The sequence below is a fragment of the Gopherus evgoodei genome, chromosome 2 (genome assembly GCF_007399415.2).
Source record: "Gopherus evgoodei ecotype Sinaloan lineage chromosome 2, rGopEvg1_v1.p, whole genome shotgun sequence".
Lineage (NCBI taxonomy): Eukaryota > Metazoa > Chordata > Testudines > Testudinidae > Gopherus > Gopherus evgoodei.
In genome coordinates, this window is record NC_044323.1 from 152,122,642 (window position 1) to 152,145,688 (window position 23,047).

The window sequence follows — 23,047 nt, forward strand, 5'->3', positions numbered from 1 at the left end:
AAATCTGAAGATGAACTCTGTGTAAGCTCAGAAGCTTGTCTCTCTCACCAACTGAAGTTGATCCAATTAAAGATATTACCTCATCCACCTTGTCTCTCAAGTTAAAATTATCAGTACTGGAACAAAGCACCAATGACTAGTCATAAAATAAGCTTAATTTTATCTTTTAAAAGAGGACTGTCGTGTTTGGAAAATCTTGCAAGTACATCTGGCTGCAAATGTAACCATACCACAACTACTCAACATTTATACTAGGTAGATCGCAAGTAATGATATATAGCATTAGTCCATATACATATAGCCAATGCAGTCAATTATTATATAGCATTTTCCATGTATAAATCTCTAAGCACTTTACAATGGGAGCAATCCTCCCTTCTCATTGTAGCAAAATGGGAAACTGAGGCACATGAGGTGGAGCATCTGACTAAGGTCATGCAGCTCGTGGCACAGAGCTAGTGAGAAGAATCTAAGTCTAGGGCCCTCTCCACTGGCTACACTGATTCTCCCTTTACAAGCTTTTCACGAAGAGTGTATAGTTCTCTCTACATTTTACAAATGGAAAAGTGAGGCACATGGAGCTTAAGAAACCCATGTCATTGGCACAGTCAAGAACAGAGCTTAAGTCTCTAGGGTTTATGTAGGCATTATTCATTTATAGCATTTGTCAAAGTTTGAGAATTTGAGAGGGCTTTTAAAATTTATTTACTCATGTTTTATTACTAAATATATTTGAGATTGGCATCATAAAAGCAGACAGCTGGGAGCTGGAACTCCTGGGTTTTAATCCGGCTTCTAACAACAAATCTGTTTACAGCCTTGGGCAACTCACTTTACTTTTCTGTTTCTCTATCCCATCTGCAAAATTGGGATATTCACCTACAGTACCTCACAAGGGTGTCTTGAAGGTGACTTTATATTTGCAGAGTACTTCGAAGATTAAAAGACTATTTACATATTACTGTATCACAGGGAGAAGGAGAAAAATTGCTGGGAATTGAGATTTTGCCAAGAAAACCAAATTTTTAATTGAAAATTGAAAAATATCTCAAAGCTACAGTTCACTTAAGGTTTAAAAAACTTTTTGCTCCAGAACTGATGACTTGGTACTTGCTGCAATGCAGATCTATTATCTTTCTTGTCTTACAATGTGATTTTTCTTCTACTGTCATTCCTAGTTTGTGTAGGAAGGAAGTTAAGTTCCTTCCTTCACAAACATGTTCAACACATTCAACTGATCCTCTACGTTTATGAAGATCTTTAATTCTCTCATCTTTTTCACTCATGCTTTTTGGCTGTCAGACATTATTTATCAGTATACTTGAACCTTTACTGATAATGACAATCCCTTGCTGAATTCCTTTTCAGAAGGCTGAAGCAAACCTTTCCTCAGAAGTAGAGGCGGTCACAAAAATCTCCTCTTTTCTTTGAACCAGTGAGATTTCCTAGAAAAACACTCCTAGTAAGTCTGGTTCTAGCTTCCACTAAGCTGATAGTCTTGTCAAAGTATGCCACATATTATTGCAATGCTTACGTTCTTATACGTAAAGCTTTTTATTTACTGAAATAAAAATCTTTAAATAGGAAACTAAATCACTAAAACTGATCCAAAAGCCCAATGTAAGCCTGTCAACTAATAGGTGTTGGATCAATTTGGCACAGATTTTAAAGCCAGAAGAGACCGTTATGAACATCTAGTCTGACCTCCCACAAAGCCTGGGTCATAGAATTTAACCAAGATTTTCCTCAACTTCTGGCTCAGCTACAAGACATCCAGTCTTGATTAAGACTCCAAGTGGCTGAGAATCTACCACATCCCTAGAGAAGTTGTTCCAACTATTAATTACCCTCACTGTTAATAATTAGCATCTTCTTTTTAGTCTGAATTTGCCTAGCTAGGCTTCCACCTACAGGATCTCATTACATCTTTTCTGCTAAATTAAAGAGCCTTCTGATCACAAGTCGTCTTCTCATGCAGGTAATTATAAATCATTATCAGCTTGTTGGAATACCACACACTACCATCCAATGAATTTTTGTATTATTAACACAGCAAACCTTTCACAACTAATTATGGTAATCATGTGCAAGTCTAAACCTTCCAGTTCAATACTAGACACAGAATGAACAAGCTTTAATATTTACATCAAGTGGTTCTTATGCAAGACCTACGAGTATACAATAAATATCACAGCAGCAAGCTGTTTTCTTAATATACTTCGACAAGCAAATCTCAAAATAATCAGCTTTAACTTTTAACTGTAAAGTATTATTTCACATAGTACATCAATACATTTGTTGCAAGAATCACTATGATGCTGTGCAGAATGACTGGTGCAGCAGAAGGCGCAGCCTACAACTAATTTTACATAGGTTGTCTTCTTGACTCTCCTCCAGGAGCCATTGGGTGGGGGTGGGGGTAATCACATTTTACAATGAAGTTTAGTAAAAAAATGCTTATGTTGTGCTTATTTTGGAATGACCAAACTAGCCTGACTCCAGGAAGGTGGTTAAAGGTTTTTTTGTGCTGGTTTTTAAGAATCCAGTGTTCACCACAATTCTGTAAAAAGCAACTATAAGGAGCCACAGGACTCTTTGTTGCTTTTTACAGATCCAGACTAACACGGCTACCCCTCTGATACTTGACACCACAATTCTGACCAGTTCTAGTCCTTGCTGTTTACAAACTCCTACTTAAAATGATCATTTTCCTGAAAATACCCGCTGACTACTGCGTGAAATAACATTAGCTCCCAGAAGACGTTGTTATGCCTTGATTGCAACTGAAGGAACTTTACTGGATGAAAAAGCCTTTTGGAAAGTGACACTCTCAATAGCAGCTGATCATTAGGAGCATTGATAGGGAGAATCCAGTCCCTAGGATTCTATAATCATAGCGTGTAACTTAAGCAATTACATTACACACATGGAATCTGTCTCGCTCAATACTGAAAACCTCACCTCCCATGATTATTATTTAACATTTATAGTGCAGAGTAGCACCTAGAAGTGGAGATGCTGTTGTGCAAGGCACTATACAAGTGTACAGCAAACAATTAATGCCCGCAAGCTTAGAAGAAAACACTGTGCCCTCAGTGACGCTTCAACATGGCTAAAGGAGTTTAGTGCCCATTGTGGCAAGACATCTCCTCTGTCTCTGCAGACTTAGCACTTCCCTCTCTGGTGGCCGCCTGAGGTAAACCAGCCCCATTCGGAACCGTTTGTCTTCCCCTCCTCTGTGTTTACTTATCCGGATTTTCAAGATAGGCCTGGGGCAGGCCAGAGGAGTGCTCTGCCACCAACCAAAAGAAAAACACAAAACCAAAGGGGGATACCTTTCCTTGCCCCCTCACTGATGGGACATTGTCCTGTTGTTGGCCCCAGCTGTCAGTCCTTCCCCTAAGCAGGCACTCGGTTCTAGTTGTTTCCCCTATGGGGAGAAGAGCAGCCTCTCACCCTGGAGAAGCATGGCAGCAGCTTGTTTCTCTCCTGCCCCCAAAAAGGCATTTTAAAAGGTCTCAGGCAGCCCTTAACTGGACTCAGGTATCCCTAATTGACCAGAGGTAATCCCTTCTCAGCTTGTAAGAAAAAATGCCTTTATCATTCTAGGGCTAACATACCTGCCTTCCTACTTTTGACCCTCACACCTGTACTTGTTTTTTCTTCTGGCACCCCCCATATTTATTTGAGTCCCAGGCTCGGTGAGAATATTCATTGTTTAGTAACTTTTAAAGCTAGAGATGTAGAACTAGCTGTACCACTAAAAAAAAATGTTTTCATTTGCAGGAATATATTTATGTATTAGATTAATAGTGTCAGATTTTCCATTTTTCAGTGGGGGAATAGTTACCTACCGGCACAATAAACACTCAGTTTTTAAAATATATTTTATTGCCTTTCATAAAAGACTTTTCATTTCTTTGGGGTTATATTGAACTGAATAAGGCTCATTCCTGCAAACAAGTAACTATATGGTAATACTTAGCATTTATCTACAAAGTGCTTCAGAAATATTAATCCTCAACATCCCTACAGAAGATATTCTCTGTTATCCATTAAACTTCAGCTCCTGACAGCCTTTTATCTAGCGTCTAAGGATAACACTCCATTTTAGCACAAAACAAAAAATGAACCAACAGCTTGGGCGAGGGTCACTTTCTGCATATGTTTGACTTTGTAGGTAGTGGGCATTAACAAGTCAAAGCCCAGGACATTAGCTAATCAGACAGAGTAATTCACCTTAAAAGTGTAATATTTTGCTAGGACTGGAAGAGGCTGCCAAGTGCTTTGGGTACTGTATTAGACTACCAAAACCAGTTTTAATTTGGTCTATGGAATGTCAGATTCATAGAAGCAACATTGTTTTATTGCTAAAGCTCTGACTTAGAAATTTAAGTACATGGTGCAGATCGCTTTTGCGTTTATGAAGCCTATATTTTTCTACAGAGGCCCTGCTTTTTCTTATTACAATCCCACTGAATTCTTGGTTAAATGGGAGAAAAGAGAGATTAATATCAGGAATTTTTTCCCAACCTGAGCAAGAACAAGGAAATACTATGAACTGAAATGCAATACATTTAAAACTGGTAGAGTATACAGAGAATATCTTCAGTAATATCAGTGCAGCATGACATTATACAGTCATAACTTAGTAAGGTTCATAAAAAGATTAGGTGCCTTTATAACAACTACTGTTATACCAGAGGCATAGCACTAGCAATCCTCAGGCTTCAGGAAAAGGATTTCTGTTGTTTCTTGCGTACAAGTCTCCCTCCTTACTTTGTTGTTCTGTTTTGCAATGTCGGCCTTAGACTAATTTTCATCACGTTCAATAAAATGTAGGCTATTCAAAAAAACTACCTGTGTCTGGAATTCAAGCTTCAGTTCTTAGTTTTTCTTTTCTTCTTACAGTTCCCTCATTTTGCCAAGTTTTCCCAACAAGAATACTTACAAAAGAATTAGGGCAGTATGTAACATCATTTCTTTCACTTCTGCGTTTGGACTCAAAACTTATTTTTTTTCCCTACTTGCAGTGGTAATATTCAAAGTATACGTCGCTGTGCCCTCTTGTAAATGAATGCTAATTTCTGAACATTAAAATAGAGATAATAGGTTTTGGCACTTCATGCCTTCTCCTTCCCTTCCCAAGGGTTTCCTCTAGCCGTTTCTGCAATTATTGCTAATTGAAGCTAATCTTTTAGGATGCATTTCTATAAAAGCAATCATAAGTAAAGGCATTTAATGTTCTGAAGATTCATCTTGGTTTTTTTTTTTTTTTTTTTTTTTAAGTCCTCCTGCTATTTATTAGTTTCTGGTAGTAACCACAAGGTATTAGACATTTTTCAGATACCATTAAGTGGTTAATTCATGTTTCCTTCTTTCGAGTACACACAATTATTTTGAACACACAGTTCTAATTGACAGCTAATTTATCTCTCTCAAAGAAGGCATGTAAGAAAAAATGATGGATGTAAAAATTATTCTAGTTGCTGTGGTTTGAAAGGCCAAGAGAGGCTCAAGAGCAAAATCAAAGTACAACATAAATAAATGATGTGATTTCCCAGCCCCCAAGTTACTGAGCATCCACAATTCCATTAAAAGTTAATGGGAGTCGAGTGTTCTCAACTATTCGAAAAAATCTAGCCATTTATTTAGGTGCCTAAACAGGAATTAGGTTCCCAGCTAAGCACCCAAGCTTCACTTCTTTTCTTCAGGCTCTAGCAGGATAAAGTCCTGACTAAGTTCCTCTCTGGTATTGTCCAAAAATACTTTTGACATTGTCAAACAGCTAATATCCAACATTTTCAGGGTGATTCAGAAAATATTTCTGGCAGAAAAGAAAGATTAATGAGCACTGCACTATTAAATTCACTTTAATTGATTTATTCACAAGTTGTCACTGTTTTTGTCATTTTGCTAAACATGTATTTGTATCCTTGTTACAGCGTACAATATTAACATTAAAAAAATAGGCTACCTAAGGAGGCAAAGTTCTTGCTTTGCATCCATAAATCTGTAAGTAGGAACTCAAGGCATCAACAGACAAACATAAAAAAAAACAATATGTACAAAACTAACAGAATGTACATCTTATCCTTGACTTGAATCAGTTAAACACCAACCTGGAAATGAATCCCTTATTCTCAGCTCCTATTCTGGATCCTGTGACCTTGCTTAACTGATGTTAAGTTTGTGTTAGCATGTATAACTCAAAAGGCACTCAAAAGGTCACAAATTCCTGAGCTTAAGTGGGATACAGATTCCCAATGAAAAGTTAAAACAATATGTTACAGAAAGCAAAAAAGTTAAAAAAAACCCTGATATTCGGTATACACAAATATATTAGGAGTCAACTGAATCCTTGCTGAAAATTGTGGTTATGTCAATAGAAAGACTCATAAGCGTGGACAATACACCTTTGCAGACTTCTCGGTACATCAAAAAAATGCATTTCTGAATGAACTTGTCTGAAAATTTCAGACGTGTTTTTCTTACTATTACTAAAAAATGAGGAACAGAAGATAAAAAATATTTTCCACAAAGTTTAAAAAAATGGCCTAAGACCAAGAAAAACAAATATACATATGACATGTGGAAGACTTAAAAACTAAAATGGGTTAGAAAAACTGTACAAACAGTTAAATAACTATAAAGAAATTAAAGGGAAAACGTAGCCCTGGTGTAAGGGCCACTGGAGTCAGCAGAATCTGGAGCTTGCTATTTACAGTTCTGGTACAAAGAGCACAACCCAGTGGTTAGTAATGGAAAGGTTTTTTCACCCAAATCTAACAAGTAATTGGGAATTTTACAGAGGTTAGTAAAATTTTATCCACACAATTTACTTTCATCAGTTAGGCTCAGATTTTGCCCCGCCAACAACAAAAACCCCAAACAAACAAACAAACTTGTAACATATTTCATACAAACTTGGAATGGTAGTTCTTTACTAATGTAGAACAGAAAATACAAGTGAAAAAATGTATGGTATAACTAGTTTTAGCCTATGTGGTTTCAGATCTTTTTTTCAGATATGCATAGGAATATACTGAGGATAAAAAAAGTAGCCATATATATTTATCTGCTACAGTATAAGGCCTTTGTTTATTTGCCATAGCTCTGTGTGTAAGCAGGGCATTTAACTTAAAGCAGGTATACAGTTATAAAAGTGCTATTATGTTCCACTAAACAGGTCTCTCAGTTTTCTGGGTTATCTAGCAGTCCATCACTCTCAGTTTTCTTCTCTGGTGATGTATATAAGAAGTTACAGCAGATATACAGAGGAAAGATCAGAAGTCTGCTGTCCAAGTTCATTACTACTTGTTCCTGTAAAGCAAATATGAAGGAACATTTTCAAATAAGTTTTAGAACAATAATTCATACTGATGAACAAAAATAAAGTGTAGTACATAATTCAGAAGTGCTAGAACAGATTCAAGTGAAACAGCAAAAGACTGGAGATTCCATCTAATTGTATGCTACCTCCAAAAAAGATATGGAAATTGTCACAGAACTTAAAAACATTTTATAAACTCATAGCACTGGGTATGAAGAAAAAAATCAATAATGAATCTAAGGTTATATAATTCATTCCTTCTCCTTCACTACACACAACCAGCCACTCTAAAATGAATAGTTTTATTATAGCTCAACTTTGCCAAGACATTCTCTACCCTGCCAAGCCTCTCCCTACCTCACTCCCTCAATCCCCTTAAACCAGGGACAAGAATCAGCTAAGTACAGCAGTTGGCCAAACCATCTCTACCACTGGAGAATCTCCAGGGGCAATCTCCTACCATTTAGAGGTTTCAGCAGACTGGATAATCTAGTTTATTATATCTAGGAGGGGCTAAAATTTCTTGATAGTGGAATCAGCCAAAACATTTTTGGCTGTCACCCTCAGAATGAATCTGGACTCACTAAATTTGGAAATGTATCCTACAGGAATATTTAAAATTTACATGGAAACAAAACCTGTGTGCATGTGCTACACAGACATTGCCATAATCAGGAAATAAAGGAACCGATAGTAAGATATTGTATATGAAAACAAGTTCCCTCGCCTAAACTATTGACCCAAAAGTGGAGATCTATGCATTATTTTTAAGAGAAAACAAACCTTAGGAACAAGTTATGAGACAATGAATTCCAACCAGGGTCCACATGACAGTCATGTGCCAAACTCTGTAACTTATTCCTAAGAGCAAGATTTCAAATTAGTCCTGAATTTGTCCTTTACACAGGTAGGAGCTAACAGACATTTATTTTCAATACTCAGAAATATATTGTAACATGATTAAAAACAAGATCTGCACAGATTTTATATTTTAATATTAAACTACTTGCTACTATAATTGGAAAACCTGTGCCAATTATATCTACAAATTTTGGTAACAGCCTAATGTTATTTTTGGCTAGCTATGAACAGTTTTCCTTTCACTAGCTTGTTAAATCAAACCTGGTTAATTTCTCAAGTGTTAGAATTCTGGTTAACAATCATTCTTAAAGACATTAAGATAATGGTGTATATCTTCAGCAGCACCTGAGAATTTCATTACAGCCACGAATGAAATCCAACTAAATATTCTGATTTAGTCCTCCCATTTAAACTAGTAATATTAACTTCCATTACGTGTGGCAAACACATTTTAAAATTCCATGTCAGCAACTACAAAATAGAATTGAATTTTTTTTTAAAAGGTCTCTGATGATTTTCTCAACTTTTTTGATGCTTTGGACTATTACTAGATTTAAAAAACACACAAACATACCTGATCTTTCTCAAGGGTCAGGATCTGATATCCTGTGGTTCTACTGCAAATAAGTTTTCCACTACTATCAAAAGAAGCTAGACGTAATCTAGGAATATAATGAAAATTAAATTACTTGATTCAGCCTCCTGTCACTTTTTTTTTTTTTCCTGAGGCTAAAGGAAGAAGCCAGCTTCTACCAGGAAGACAGGAGCACAAATTCTCATACATCATATCTTGTGCCAATGAAATTGTTATCTGTTAATGAACCAATTCCAGTATGAAATCAGTTGAAATACTGGCTTTAAAACTTCAATGATATGAATTGTTGTCCATTCCTCACCTGAATGCAATGTTTCTCCGTGGTTGCAGACTGACTGATCCACTGCATGGCTGATTCAGCGTGTTCCGTTTGAAAATGATGTAGCGATTTGTATACGTGACAAGCAGATCAAAGCCAAAGTTGAATCCAGTCCATCGCCAGCAGTACTAAACAACCGAGAAAACATGCAAGACCTATTTTATTTCAATGGACTATACTAGTATGAATACAGCACTTCTCACTCTGAAAGATCCCGAAGCACTTCATAGCCTTACATTTATACTGAGGCCCATAATCTGCATCTGCTCCACATATCCCAATCTCTGCATGGAGTCCTACTGAAACAGTGAACTCTCCACGGGTGCAAGTGTCCACTCAGACAGATGTGATTGAAGAATAAGGGATTACTTCACCTACCACTGAAATGCAGCCACTTCTGGGCTGCAACACATCTATTTTACTTCACAAAACAAAACTACAGAACAGTTTCTGTATATCTCAGAGCACTGCCAATTGAAACAGGAGAGATGTTTAGATAGGGTAGTTAAGCAATTGTCTACATTGGAATTTGGTTAGGCCATACGCTTTAGTAGCCACCTAACTCTTACACAGAGCCATGGAATTATACACAATTTAAAACCATCTGTCCACAAAAGATTTTATAATGCACCAATTGCCAAAGTATCTCTAGGAAACATAACTCCAGTGCCCTCTGGACCACAGGTTAAATATATGCATGAACTGATTACTTAAAACAACAGATCCTTCGGTTAAATGGTTTTAGCGTGAAATTGGGAAACAAGTCCTATACCTTTCTAATGCTCTTCTGTAAGGCCTGCTATATAAGGATGTACACAATATATTCCTGTATTAAGAACTAATCTTTAGATGTTTACTACCAAATTGTGATGTAATCTTGAGCACTGAACATTAATGAGTTCCATTGCAGAAGGTGACCAGAATTGGCACTGTGGGGTTCCACGTTTAATGTCACTGATCTGCATAATAATATGCTCAGTTTATGGATGTAAATATATTTTTGTCCAACTGCCAGCCCTGAAAACTCAAACTGCGACCTGAGAGGCAAGCTAAATTATTTCCTTGTCATGCCCCATCATCAATTAAGGGCTTGGCTACACTGGAGAGTTGCAGCGCTGGTGGTGGGTTTACAGCGCTGCAACTTACTCACCATCCACACTTGCAAGGCACAAACAATGCTGCATCTCCCTGGCTGCAGCTCTGGCTGTAGTCCTGCTCTGCCTGGGGTATAACGATTGCAGCGCTGGTGATGCAGTGCTGCTCCTCCACTGTGGCCACCAAAAGCGCTGCAATTGGCCTCCAGAGGTATTCGGAGGTATCCCAGAATGCCTGTTCAGCCACTCCCAACAGCGCTGCAAATGCTGCAAATGTGGCCACACAGCAGCGCTGGTAGCTGTCAGTGTGGCCACACTGCAGCGCTTTCCCTACACAGCTGTACGAAGACAGCTGTAACTCCCAGCGCTGTACAGCTGCAAGTGTAGCCATACCCTAAGTTTTTTGAAGCCAAATTAGGACAGTTGACTAGGGGTATGGCTACACTTGAAATTTCAAAGCGTAGCGTGGTCGGAGCGCCAGCGCTGGGAGAGAGCTCTCCCAGCACTGCACGTAAACCACATCCCTTACGGGTGTAGTTTGCAGCGCTGCGAGCCGCGCTCTCAGCGCTGCGGCACTGATTACACTGAGGCTTTACAGCACTGTATCTTGCAGCGCTCAGGGGGGTGTTTTCGCTGCTGAGAGCGAAAGTTGCAGCGCTGTAAAGAGCCAGTGTAGCCAAAGCCTAAATGTCTGGATTATCTTCAAATGATACTCTCGGTGCACATGGACAGCCTCATTCTCTTCAAAAGTTTTGCTCATGTGTAAATATTCAGAATTAAACAAACAATTCTCTATAAGAAGAAAATACATATCACTATCTTGGCAGGTGTATTATTTCTCTAGAACAGAGTCACTTTTCAGAGAACTAATATTTTACAGATGGTATTATGCACATTATATTTAAAAAAAAATTCATGATTTCTATTACTTTGCAAAAGTCATAATTAAGCATCTCAGGAGTTTCAAACAATAACTTCATTTTTCCCCTCTAAAATCGCTCCATATTCAGACTTTGTTTTATAGCACTAGCATGATGACTTTAGCAATATTTTGCTAGAAACTAGGAAAGCTGACAAGTACTTCAATAAGAAGGAGCTTTGTTTATTTCCATTAAAATCTTCCTTTTCGGTGCAGTTTCTGAAAAAAGCCACTGAAGACAAAGTTTCTGAAAATATTTAACACTTTTGAGATAGCTTAGTTTTGTACAAATCAAGGTATGGTTTATACATACATCGCCATCCTTTGCAAGCTTCCTACCACACCTCATGCTGTTTCCTTCAAGTTCTTCTTTATTGATTTCTTGAGGCCTAAGAATGTATGAAGTAGACCATTTTGAGAATGATTCTACAATTTATTGTTTACTTGTAAGAAAGATCAGTAACAGCAGCAAGAAAATGCTCTGTGGAAAGTCAGCTCCTAAGTCAGATTCTTATTGTAGTTTGATCTGATAGGCTTTTACTAAATATAAGCCTTCCAGTTCAGTTTTTCATCTGGCTCCTAGCTCAGTTCTGCTTCTGAATTGAGGCAACACATGTCAGTGAGGCAAAATCCGACTGAAAACCACCCAACTTAAAAAATAGAACGGTTTCTTGCATTTCTTCAGCCAAATGAAAAATAAGACATTGAAAGCTTCTGCCTCAAATATTGAAGGTTTTTAGAAACATACACAGATTCATAAAACAAGGTAAGTGCCCTGAGGGCACATTCAAATCAAGAAACCGTGTTACATTTAATGGGGCTAAATGACATGATCTAGTCACACTAAGTTTTAACTTTATTGTAAGGAGGTCAGGTGGGACAAATGCAATGCAAATGGGTTCTCTGATTTTGTTATTTTTGTAGCGCAGACACACTTGGACAGTATTTACCTGCAATTCAGAAGGATTACATACAGACAGATCATCTACCAGAATAATAATTGGACCCTCCAAACTAACGGGTCGTATAAATTACTGTTGCCATCTGACCGTGGGACTTCACAGAAAAGCAGTGTAATCAAGATGCACCAAGGAGGGGTATGGCAGGGGAGGTGGCTGGCATGAAGGATTGCATGTGTAGGTGGATGGTTAAGGAGCTTGTCTACACACAGAAGTTGTACCACTACCTACCTACCTAAAGAACATTTAACATACTGCACAACATCTCAGTGGCAGAGCTGGAACCCAGGAGTACTGACTTTATCACTTTAATTACAAAGTGGTTCAACCCCCATATTATGGCTGCAGTTGTACCAGTATAAAGACAGTTTATATTATTATAGCTATTCCCATATGGGAAAGGGAATAATTACATCCACATTATGGGTGGCTTTGGTAGAATTATTTTAGTTCAAAGAAATCATACTCCTAACCAAAATAGCTATAAGGTACAAGAACTATATGTAGATCAGGCCTCAAAAAATTAAGTCTCAGTCATCAAGAGTCATATTATGGTCTGGCTTTAAACATTTATAATGTAGTCTGTTATATAAGCGTTATCCATTCCACACATCTCCAAGGTACACTGAAAACAAATGAAATCATTATAAAAAAAGAATACATATGCTAAATTACTATTAAAAATTCAAAAGCAATCTGATACAGCAATCAAAATACTAACAGGCTACTTACTGCATTTCTTGCCAATGTAAACATGCACTTGTAGCTACAGCACTGAAAATATCAACTAAGTAATTTGTGGCCTTTTTCTAGATTTTATAAAGAATGCTAGTCATAGGAGATTAACTATTTTATAAAGAGATTGTTAACTGGGACAATTAAGTGGGATATGAACATAACAAAATTCTACAAAATTGGCCACAGAATTAATTTTTATTTATGATGTCCTAGTTAGCTGATAGTCGGTCAAATATGTTACCAATTCTTGGCAATTAAAACATGCACTGTGGATACAGAACTTCATTCTTTCTGGTAGAATAGTGGTTAGTTTTCAAAATCATTAACAAGTTAAGTTTCTAGTTATACATTAACCTCTTTCTACTATTCCTTCCAACTAGCTACAAAAATTCAAAAAGCTTAACTATTCAACAGTTTAAACTAACCACTTAGACAGCATTACTCCTTATTTACTCCTTCACATAACACAAGAACCAGGGGTCATCTAATGAAATTAACAGGCAGTAGGTTTAAAACAAACTACAGAAGTATTTCTTCACACCACCTGTGGAACTCATTGCCAGGGGATATTGTGAAGGCCAAAACAATGACTGGGTTCAAAAAAGAATTAGATAAGTTCCTGTAGGACAGATCCACTGACTATTGGACAAGATCACTGGGATGCAGTCCCATGCTCTGGGTGTCCCTAGTCTCTGATGGAAAGAATCTGGGAGCGGACAACAGGGGATGGATCACTCAGTAATTTCTCTGTTCACTCCCTCTGAAGCTCCTGCAATTGGCCACTGTCAGAAAACAGTATACCAAGCTAGAAGGATCGTTGGTCTGACCCAGTATGGCTGTTCTTATGTACCAAAAAGTACAACGGAATTTAATTCTGAATATTTACCCAGATAAAAAACTAAAGTGGAAAATTAAAGTTGACTAATCTGCAGCTTCAGTTATTTCCCTCGAACTACTGTAGGCACAAAGATCTATTTTGGCATACAAAACTACATTAATGCGAACATAAAAAGTAAGCCTACTTCAGGTTTATTGTAGGTAAAACATGTTTTGATGACTGGATCCAGTATTATGTGATAACAGCTTGAATGTTTCAAGGACAGTGAAGAAAGTTCAAACCCCTTCAGTTGCAAACTACTGAAGTGGGAAGGGTTGTTACTTCTGGCCTCTCAAGTATAGCAAAATGTTGAATCATGCAGCACTGTTCTAACATCACACAAGGATAATAATGTGTATGAAGAGTAAAATGCACTTTTAATGCAAAAATCATTTTCATTTCCGTAGTCTCACAATAGCACGTGCCCCATTAAAATGTGCACCAGATAGGGTACGAAAATAAAACTGCATCACTTCATGAAGCTCTGTAGGTGACAAACAGTTTTCACATTTTGTTCCGATTATTTGGTTTGTGGTTTTGGTTAACTCATCAGGAGATATCAAATACTATAGTGTCTGATAGCTGCATCTATCAATCAGAGAGAGAAAGAGACAGGGAGAAAGTTGAGCTGGGGGCAGGGCAATTGGCCTGGATAAAATATGGGGAAATTTCTGATCATCAAGTTATTCTTTTACCCACCCATTTGACTTCTAACATCCATACCTTCCTTCCTATGTAGCAATACCTGGTATCTCTTTTCTTCTTATTTGAAATATTAGTTAGGGACCCCAGCTGCCTGTCCTGGGTCCCAGGAGGATGTGTTCTGCTGGCAAGCAGTGGAGCCACTGGAGTTGCAAATCAAAATCTGGTTCTCTGGGATTTGTAATGTGACAGACCAAATCCCAAAATGAGGAAGTGCCAAAACACCACCGAGGGCAATATCTCCCTCCTGCACAATCCCAGAGCAGAAGGGGATAGGAAGAAGATATTACCTAATTTTACTAAGACCTGGACAAAAACACTGTTCAATAAAATTAGCTAGGACACTGAAAAATCCCTGGGACATCTGATCTCCTTATACAAACTTACACAATTTTCACTGATTAAACTAAGAAATTATATTTGCCAAATCATTCTCCAGCTCTACCCAACATTAAACAATTACAATATAAGAAAGCTATCAATAGAATAAATGATGCAGAAAAACCTAAATAAATCTACATATGTCCTGAGATGTCTGGATTCATAGACAATAGTACTAAAGACTTGTTAAGCACAATTTTTTCTGTTAAATGAAACTGCTTAATTGTTTCTAAATGTTAAGCTAACAGCTTCTCTTTTTATTTAGTTTTGGATGTGATCCAGAAAGGTATCAAAAAAGCTTTTTTTATTTTAGCAGTACATATCAGATAGCACACATTAATATTAATAAAGTAAATTCTTCAACAGCAACAATAGCACTGAAATACCCCTATGTGAGATTAGCATTATCTGCCTTGTTTTCACTGTCTAATATTTGACTTCATATGAAGCTCTGGCTCTGCTCCTCCTTTTGAAGTCTCAAACCTAATAACACAGCTGTAACACTGTGCAATGTTTTACTAAATGCTAGATACACTACAATTCTAGCATTTTCTACTTGGAAAAATGTTCAGTTCTTGTAATACACTTTATTTAATGTAAGAGTAAAGAGTAGTAAAAAAGACCTCATAACTGCATACTTCATCTGCCCTTCTAAGACAATGCTGTTCCCATGAACAGGCATCTGACAAACAAGTTAAAAAAAACAAACACACACAAGCATACCCTAGCCTAGCTAGTACATGCGCATATGTCATGGTATAATTCCCCACTCTGAACCTTAGCGTCCAAAAGATGGGGTACCAGCATGAATTCCTCTAAGCTTAATTGCCAGCTTAGAACCTGTAGCGCTGCCACCAACCAGGAATTCCAGTGCCTGGTACACTCTGGTCCCCCCAAGACCTTGCACCAGGGGAACCCCAAGACCCAGACCCTCTGGATCTTAACACAAGGAAAGTAAACCCTTTCCCTCACCGTTGCCTCTCTCAGGCTTCCCCTCCCTGGTTTACCCTGGAAGATCGCTGTGATTCAAACTCCTTGAATCTTAAAACAGAGAGGAAAATCCACCATCCCTCCTCCTTCTTTCTCCCCCTCCCAGACTCTCCCTGAGAGAGAAAGCAATCCTAACACCGAGAGAAATTAACCTCTCTCCCCCCCTTTCCTCCTTTCTCCCCACCAATTCCCTGGTGGATCCAGACCCAGTCCCCTGGGGTCTCACCAGAAAGAAACAATCAGGTTCTTAAACAAGAAAAGCTTTTAATTAAAGAAAGAAAAAACAGTAAAAAATATCTTTGTAAATTTAAGATGGAATATGTTACAGGTCTTTCAGCTATAGACACTGGGAAAACCCTCCCAGCCTAAGTATACAAGTACAAATTAAAATCCTTTCAGCAAAGTACAAATTTGAACTCCTTCCAGCCAAATACACATTTGCAAATAAAGAAAACAAACATAAGCCTAACTTGCCTTATCTACCTAGTACTCACTATTCTGAACTTATAAAAGCCTGTATCGGAGAGATTGGAGACAAACCTGGTTGCACATCTGGTCCCTCTCAGAACCCAAAGAGAACAACCAGCAAATTCTAACAGCACACACAAAAACTTCCCTCCCTCAAGATTTGAAAGTATCCTGTCCCCTGATTGGTCCTCTGGTCAGGTGACAGCCAGGCTCACTGATGTTGTTACCCTTTACAGGCAAAAGAGATATGAAGTACTTCTGTTCTATTAACTCTTACTTATCTGTTTATGACAGCGTATTTTCTAAAATGACAGATGCTGGGTTGGCAGAACTGATGCAAGAAAACCAAAGTAAAAGGGAGATAAAAGGCAGGCCACAAAACTGAAACAGCGTTAGTTATCTCTATAAATACCAAGTCTTACAAAGCCCTCTATTACTGAACAGGCTACAAAGCATCATTACTCTCTCCCTTCTCCCCCTATTTTGCCTCAGTTTCCATATCTAGAAAGAAATGAAGTGACCTGTTCAAGGTCAGACAGCAGGTCAGTGAATAAAAGGAATAGAACACAATTATCCTGGCCTCCAGTCCTATAACTCCAAACCCTAGACATCAGTGAACATTACCATATAATACGCTCAGATACTGAAATGATTGTTCCAGTGGCAGTTATAACAAAGGACAGCACATTAACACTTATTAGCTTCTATTGATCAGTGTTATGCTAAACAAGCAATTTTATAGCCGTTATTCTGATAAATGTACTCCTTATCAAAAAACCTCTCCCACTCTGAACTACAAGGAAAAGTAAAGTAATTACTGTTTTGAGTATGTCTACACTACAGGATTATTCCGATTTTACATAAACCGGTTTTGTAAAACAGATTGTATAAAGCCGAGTGCACGCGGTCACACAAAGCACAATAATTCGGCAGTGTGCATCTATGTACTGAGGTTAGCGTTGATTTCTGGAGCGTTGCACTCTGGGTAGCTATCCCGTAGCTATCCCATAGCTTCCACAGTCTCCCCCGACCATTGGAATTTTGGGTTAAGATCCCAATGCATGATGGTGCAAAAATAGTGTCGCGGGTGATTCTGGGTAATATCGTCACTCATTCCTTCCTCCGTGAAAGCAACGGCAGACAATCATTTCGCGCCCTTTTTCCCTGGATTGCCCTGGCAGAAGCCATAGCATGGCAACCATGGAGCCCGTTTTGCCTTTTGTCACTGTCACCGTATGCGTACTGGATGTTGCTGACAGAGGCGGTACTGCAGTGCTACACAGCAGCATTCATTTGCCATTGCAAGGTAGCAGAGACAGTTACCAGTCGTTCTGTACTGTCTGCTGCTGTCATGGGTGCTCCTGGCTGGCCTTCGCTGAGGTCGGCCAGGGGCGCAAAGACAAAAATGGGAATGACTTCCCGAGTCAATTCCTCCTTTATGGTTTATCTAAAAACAGAGTCAGTCCTGCCTAGAATATGGGGCAAGTGTACTAGAGAACCAGTGCATCAGAGAACCAAAGAGCACAGCCGCTCCGTGTCAGATCCCACAGAAATTATTAGCTGCATGCCATTCTAGGGGGTGCCCCTGCAACAACCCCATCCGTTGCTTCTCTCCTCCCCTAACCTTCCTGGGCTACTGTGGCAGTGTCCCCTCATTTGTGTGATGAAGTAATAAAGAATGCAGGAATAAGAAACACTGACTTTTTAGTGAGATAAAATGAGGGGAAGGCAGCCTCCAGCTGCTATGATAGTCCAGGCAGTACAGAATCTTTTCTTTAGACACGGGGGGAGGGGGCGGGGGGGATGCTATAATGAGGACCGTTACCAGCTATTCTGTACCATCTACCGGGAATGACCGGGAGTCATTCCTATTTTCACCCAGGTGCCCCCAGCCGACCTCACCTGAGGCCAGCCAGAAGCACTCACAGGATGATGAGGACAGCTATCAGTCCTTTTGTACGGTACCGTCTGCCACAGGGGAGGGGAGGGGAGGGGAGAGGATGCTGCTATTCAGTGCCGCAGCACCACATCTACCAGCAGCATGCAGTAGACACAGGGTGACACTGAAAAAAGTCAAGAAAATATTTTTTTCCCTTTTCTTTCACGGGGAGGGATGGTAAATTGACGACATATACCCTGAAACACCCCGGACAATGTGTTTGACCCTACAGGCATTGGGAGCTCAGCCAAGAATGCAAAATGCTTTTTGGAGACTGCAGGGACTCTGGGATAGCTGGAGTCCTCAGTACCCTCTCCCTCCTTCCATGAGCATCCATTTGATTCTTTGGCTTTCTGTTACGCTTGTCACACAGCACTGTGCTGTGGACTCTGTATCATAGCCTGGAGATTTTTTCAAATGCTTTCTCATTTCGTCTTCTGTAACGGAGCTGTGATAGAACAGATTTGTCTCCCTATACAGCGATCAGATCCAGTATCTCCCGTACGGTCCATGTTGGAGCTCTTTTTGGATTTGGGACTGCATCACCACCCGTGCTGATCAGAGCTCCACGCTGGGCAAACAGGAAATGAAATTCAAAAGTTCGCCGGGCTTTTCCTGTCTACCTGGCCAGTGCATTTGAGTTCGGATTGCTGTCCAGAGCGGTCACAATGGTGCATTGTGGGATACAGCCCGGAAGCCAATACCGATTTGCGGCCACATTAACCCTAATCCGATATGGTAATACCGATTTCGGTGCTACTCCTCTCATCGGGAAGGAGTACAGAAACAGGTTTAAAGAGCCCTTTATATCGATATAAAGGGTCTCATTGTGTGGACAGGTGCAGCGTTAAATCGGTTTAACGCTGCTAAAATTGGTTTAAACGCGTAATGTAGACCAGACCTTTGTTAGTTGGTTAGCCAGAACAAGGACACTTTGATCACTCAGACTAAATCCTGGATTAACCAATTTATTTTTGAGGTGGAAGGGGCATCAACTCCATGTAACTGAAAGCATCTGAATAAAATGTATTATCCCTGGGGAGTCAACATAAAACTGTGTCTGTAATGCAAATAGGGACAGGTAAACAAACTACAGCATTGCAAACAGCATTATAATATGGCTAAGGAAGAGACTGCAGAGGAAAAGGCTAGGGACACAGTTCAAAACTCCAGTAAGTGATGGCACTATCACAAAACAAATAACTTAGAAGCCAATTCAGAGATAAGATATATCTGGCTTCTATGGTACGCAAGCTCTTTAAGATTCCCAACTAAAACAGCTACCACTAGTGACTTGCATGGAAGCAACATACTATTTTCTAAATAAGAACCTAAATATTTATTTTTGAAAATAAGAAAAATTGGGATAGAATACAAAGGAAGGACTGTAGTCACGACCGTAGACAGAAAAAATGCTTCTCATTATACACACTTGAAGGTTGAGAGTTATCCATCCATTATTTACCTAATACAAAATAGTTCTATAAACTTGTTTAGCCTATACACCTTCCCTTGTCCATCCAGCCACATGAAAGGGGGAAAATAAACCAGAAGGATAAATTTAGCTTCTGCATATTATTCTTTTTTTCTTAATCCATTTCCAAAATTGATTACTAAATCACTATTTCAAATCCTCAAAGCACATATGCAATACTAGTGGTGACAAATACTGACCAGTATAAAAAAAACCTGGAAAATAACGTCCACCTCTAAAGTCATATCACAGAAAACAAGTTCTTACAGTTCTATTTTGCAGATGGCCAGAAACTGACCAGATGAAAGTGAATGAAAAAGATTGCTCTACAAAGAATTGGATGTAATTGAAGTTTAAAATGCTAGCTGTTTTAGGCCTAATTTTCTCATTTTGATGTAAACTCTAAACATTTATGCATATCAGAGTCTATACTAGAGACAGATTCTATTCAAAGTAAGAAATCAAAGAAAACCTGTAATATACCTACCCAATATCATTGTCTTGTTCTGCTCTGAGCATGGCAAACCACTGCAGTTTGTAAACAGAAGACAGCCATTCTAAAATTAAAAAAATATAAATAAATGTGGGGATTTCTTGGGAGATGGGAAAGGCGGTATTTATGTAACATTTTAAAAAAGGAAATAAAATTATACTGAGATGAAAAAGTTTTGTATTCATTAATTAAATAGCCAATTCACATCCAGTCAATTGATATTTCACTGGTATTCCCATCTTTAAAGACTTATCTGATCTATTTTAAGTTGCAAGTCCCGATAAAATAACCCTGCTCAAAACAACAAAGTAACTTATAACACTACATGCATTTTTTGTTATCAAATCAGCACCATTCCCTCTGAAATAACTAAATGACTAAACAGATTTCTCCCCCCCTTCTCTAACAAAGAGGTTAGAATGCAGTTAAATTATAGCTTACTGGTATATAGCATATGCAATCACAAAATGATACGTAGCGGTACAGTAGTACTGAGGCAACCTCCTACACAGCAGGAATCGCTGTCTCAGTCTTAAGTGAAAGATTTTTGATTGCATAACATTCCGATATGAATATAAAACTGAAATGTAAGGAGCAGTGAAGATTCAAATATATCTACACTCAAAAGGAAATGGAAGGACAATGCCTATTTCTTTTACAATGCTTTTCATCTGTACACAGTGCTTCACAATGTTCAATGTATTTATCTTCACAACACCCCTGTGTGATAGGAAAGCATGACATCCCCATTTTACAGATAGGGAACTGAGGCACAGAGAGGCTAAGTGACTTGCCCAAGATAACACAACAAGTCCATGGCTGAACAGGGAATTGAACCTAGATTTCCCACACCCTAAGCCAATGACCTAACCACAGGACCAAGGATGCAACTATTGAGAAAATTAGAGAAAACTGATATGTGGGGTTTAGTTGTAAGAGTAATAGGAAGGTTTTACAGCTATCAGTTTTACAGGAACAACAACAGGACAGTTCTAAGGCAAACATTAAAGAGCTGGTTACAAGCTCAATGGCCTAGAAGACAGGAACAAAGTTCAGTATAGAGCAGAACACGTTCCACTGTGAAGAAATGAGAGAAAGGGCAAAGAGGCAGGTAGGTGAAGTCAAATATAAGGTAAAGAAAGTTTAAGGGAAATTGGGGGGACAATTCAATGATTTAAATAGGGAGTAAACAAAGGTGGCAAAAGGAAGGGAAGAATGAAGAAAGCACTCAGGATCCCCACAATTTAGACACAAAGGATTTAAGATTGACAAGGGACCGATACTGACTTTACTACCTTTAATGATAAAACTCAGTCTTCAAAAGGGAGCAAGCCTGGTCCCAAAAAGAATAAAAATAATCAATTGAAACTGAAAGCTATAAAAAGGATTTCAGAGAAACCACAATCAAAATGAAGAAAATCTCTGGAAGAGTTCTGGAGAAAGAGAGGAGGTGGAAAAAAGGCAATTTGGTGTCAAGGGTAATTTGGAAACGAGGATTTGCTTTTAAATATTTTATTCATTTTTATATTTTAATGACTTGATTAGCATTAACTAGGGGAACCTTTTATGTTAAAAATATCGTTCTGCAATTCTTGAGCAAAGTTACCAGACAAACTACAATAGCAAGATGGTCAAAACAGACTTGCATTTGGATTACAGTAAAGATAAGATTTTATTCTAAAACCTGAGTGGCAAATGCATCACTGCCTTTTCCTCATATTGTGCCCGGACACTTGAAGTACACAAAACATAATCTGTAGCATATCTTTCAACCACTCAACAAAAGATTGTTTACATTAAACATAATTTTATCTGGATCTAAAAAGATTTACATTACAAAATATATTTTCTGAACTCAGAAAAGTACTCCTCAGGTACCATACAATAATTTCAAAATTTAGTGATGACATCCGATCACTGAAGTTGTTCAAAAGCATATCACCTCTATTTATCAAACTTCTTCTCAAAATGAGAAAAGCAACCTAGCCAGATAGTTGTCGAGTAAAGAGTATTAATGGCTTACAAATATAATAAATGTTGAAGTCCACAAATATATCTTCATTCAGCTTTTAAGATAAAATGTATAGACTTGTAACATGGTTAAGAAAAAAACTTTCTTCATTTGTTTTTTTGAAATAGACTTCACATAAAACAATTGTTTTCACGTAATGAAACTAGAGACTAAAGGATTCACACTTATTGTCACTGTGGACCATATCCTTAGAAGTTCTCTCAAAGACTAATTCCCCTCCCATCAGCAGTCATATACACATTCATACATAAGCTTCACCAATTGCTGGCCACAATTTAGGAACTGTTCAGTCAAGTGATGTTAGTCAAGTCAAGAACAGCTTATACTAGAAGTTGTCATCCGTTTGACATCCTGCATGACAAAACCTCAGGATTAATCATTTGCCGATCATCTTTCTTACCAGACTAATAAATGAAACCAGGATAATCGTCTTACACATATTGTTTTCCTTCTGTTTTGTTCTCAGTGACAAGATCAAAAACACACAGTATGTCAAAAAAACACCCCATGAACTGCATATCTTGTACTGACTTCAGGAAACAGATTTCCTTCTTGTTGCACAAGAGATACACAGAAGTTACTTCTAGTTCTGTATTCAGACCACCCCTTTTCTAGAATGAACAAGAAAATGCTGAAAAGGTTTTTCTAGTACAGAAATCTTACTTCATGATAGAGAAGAAATAGTAATGTGGACTGGTGTGGTCAATGGTTGAGCACCACTATTTTTTGCTGACATCTTGTCCATGTACTTATGACAGTTACTTTACTCAGATCCAATTGCTGGAATTCTGTTACAGTATCTGAAATAGATCTCATTAAAATAAAAGATTTTAAATGAAGTTAATTTTAAATTTTTGCAAATAAAAAAAGTAA

The 23,047-nt window shown here is 38.2% G+C and overlaps 1 protein-coding gene across 1 annotated transcript in view; it reads right to left on the bottom strand.

Moving 5' to 3' along the window:
- Positions 1–5,857: 5,857 nt before the first annotated feature.
- Positions 5,858–23,047, bottom strand: part of GMCL1 (germ cell-less 1, spermatogenesis associated) — a 36,390-nt gene continuing 19,200 nt past the window's right edge. The window contains 5 exon segments of the mRNA XM_030551954.1: positions 5,858–7,323; positions 8,769–8,856; positions 9,091–9,236; positions 11,435–11,510; positions 20,137–20,206. Of these exon segments, the coding sequence (XP_030407814.1) occupies positions 7,195–7,323; positions 8,769–8,856; positions 9,091–9,236; positions 11,435–11,510; positions 20,137–20,206 (509 nt within the window). The 3' untranslated portion in view covers positions 5,858–7,194.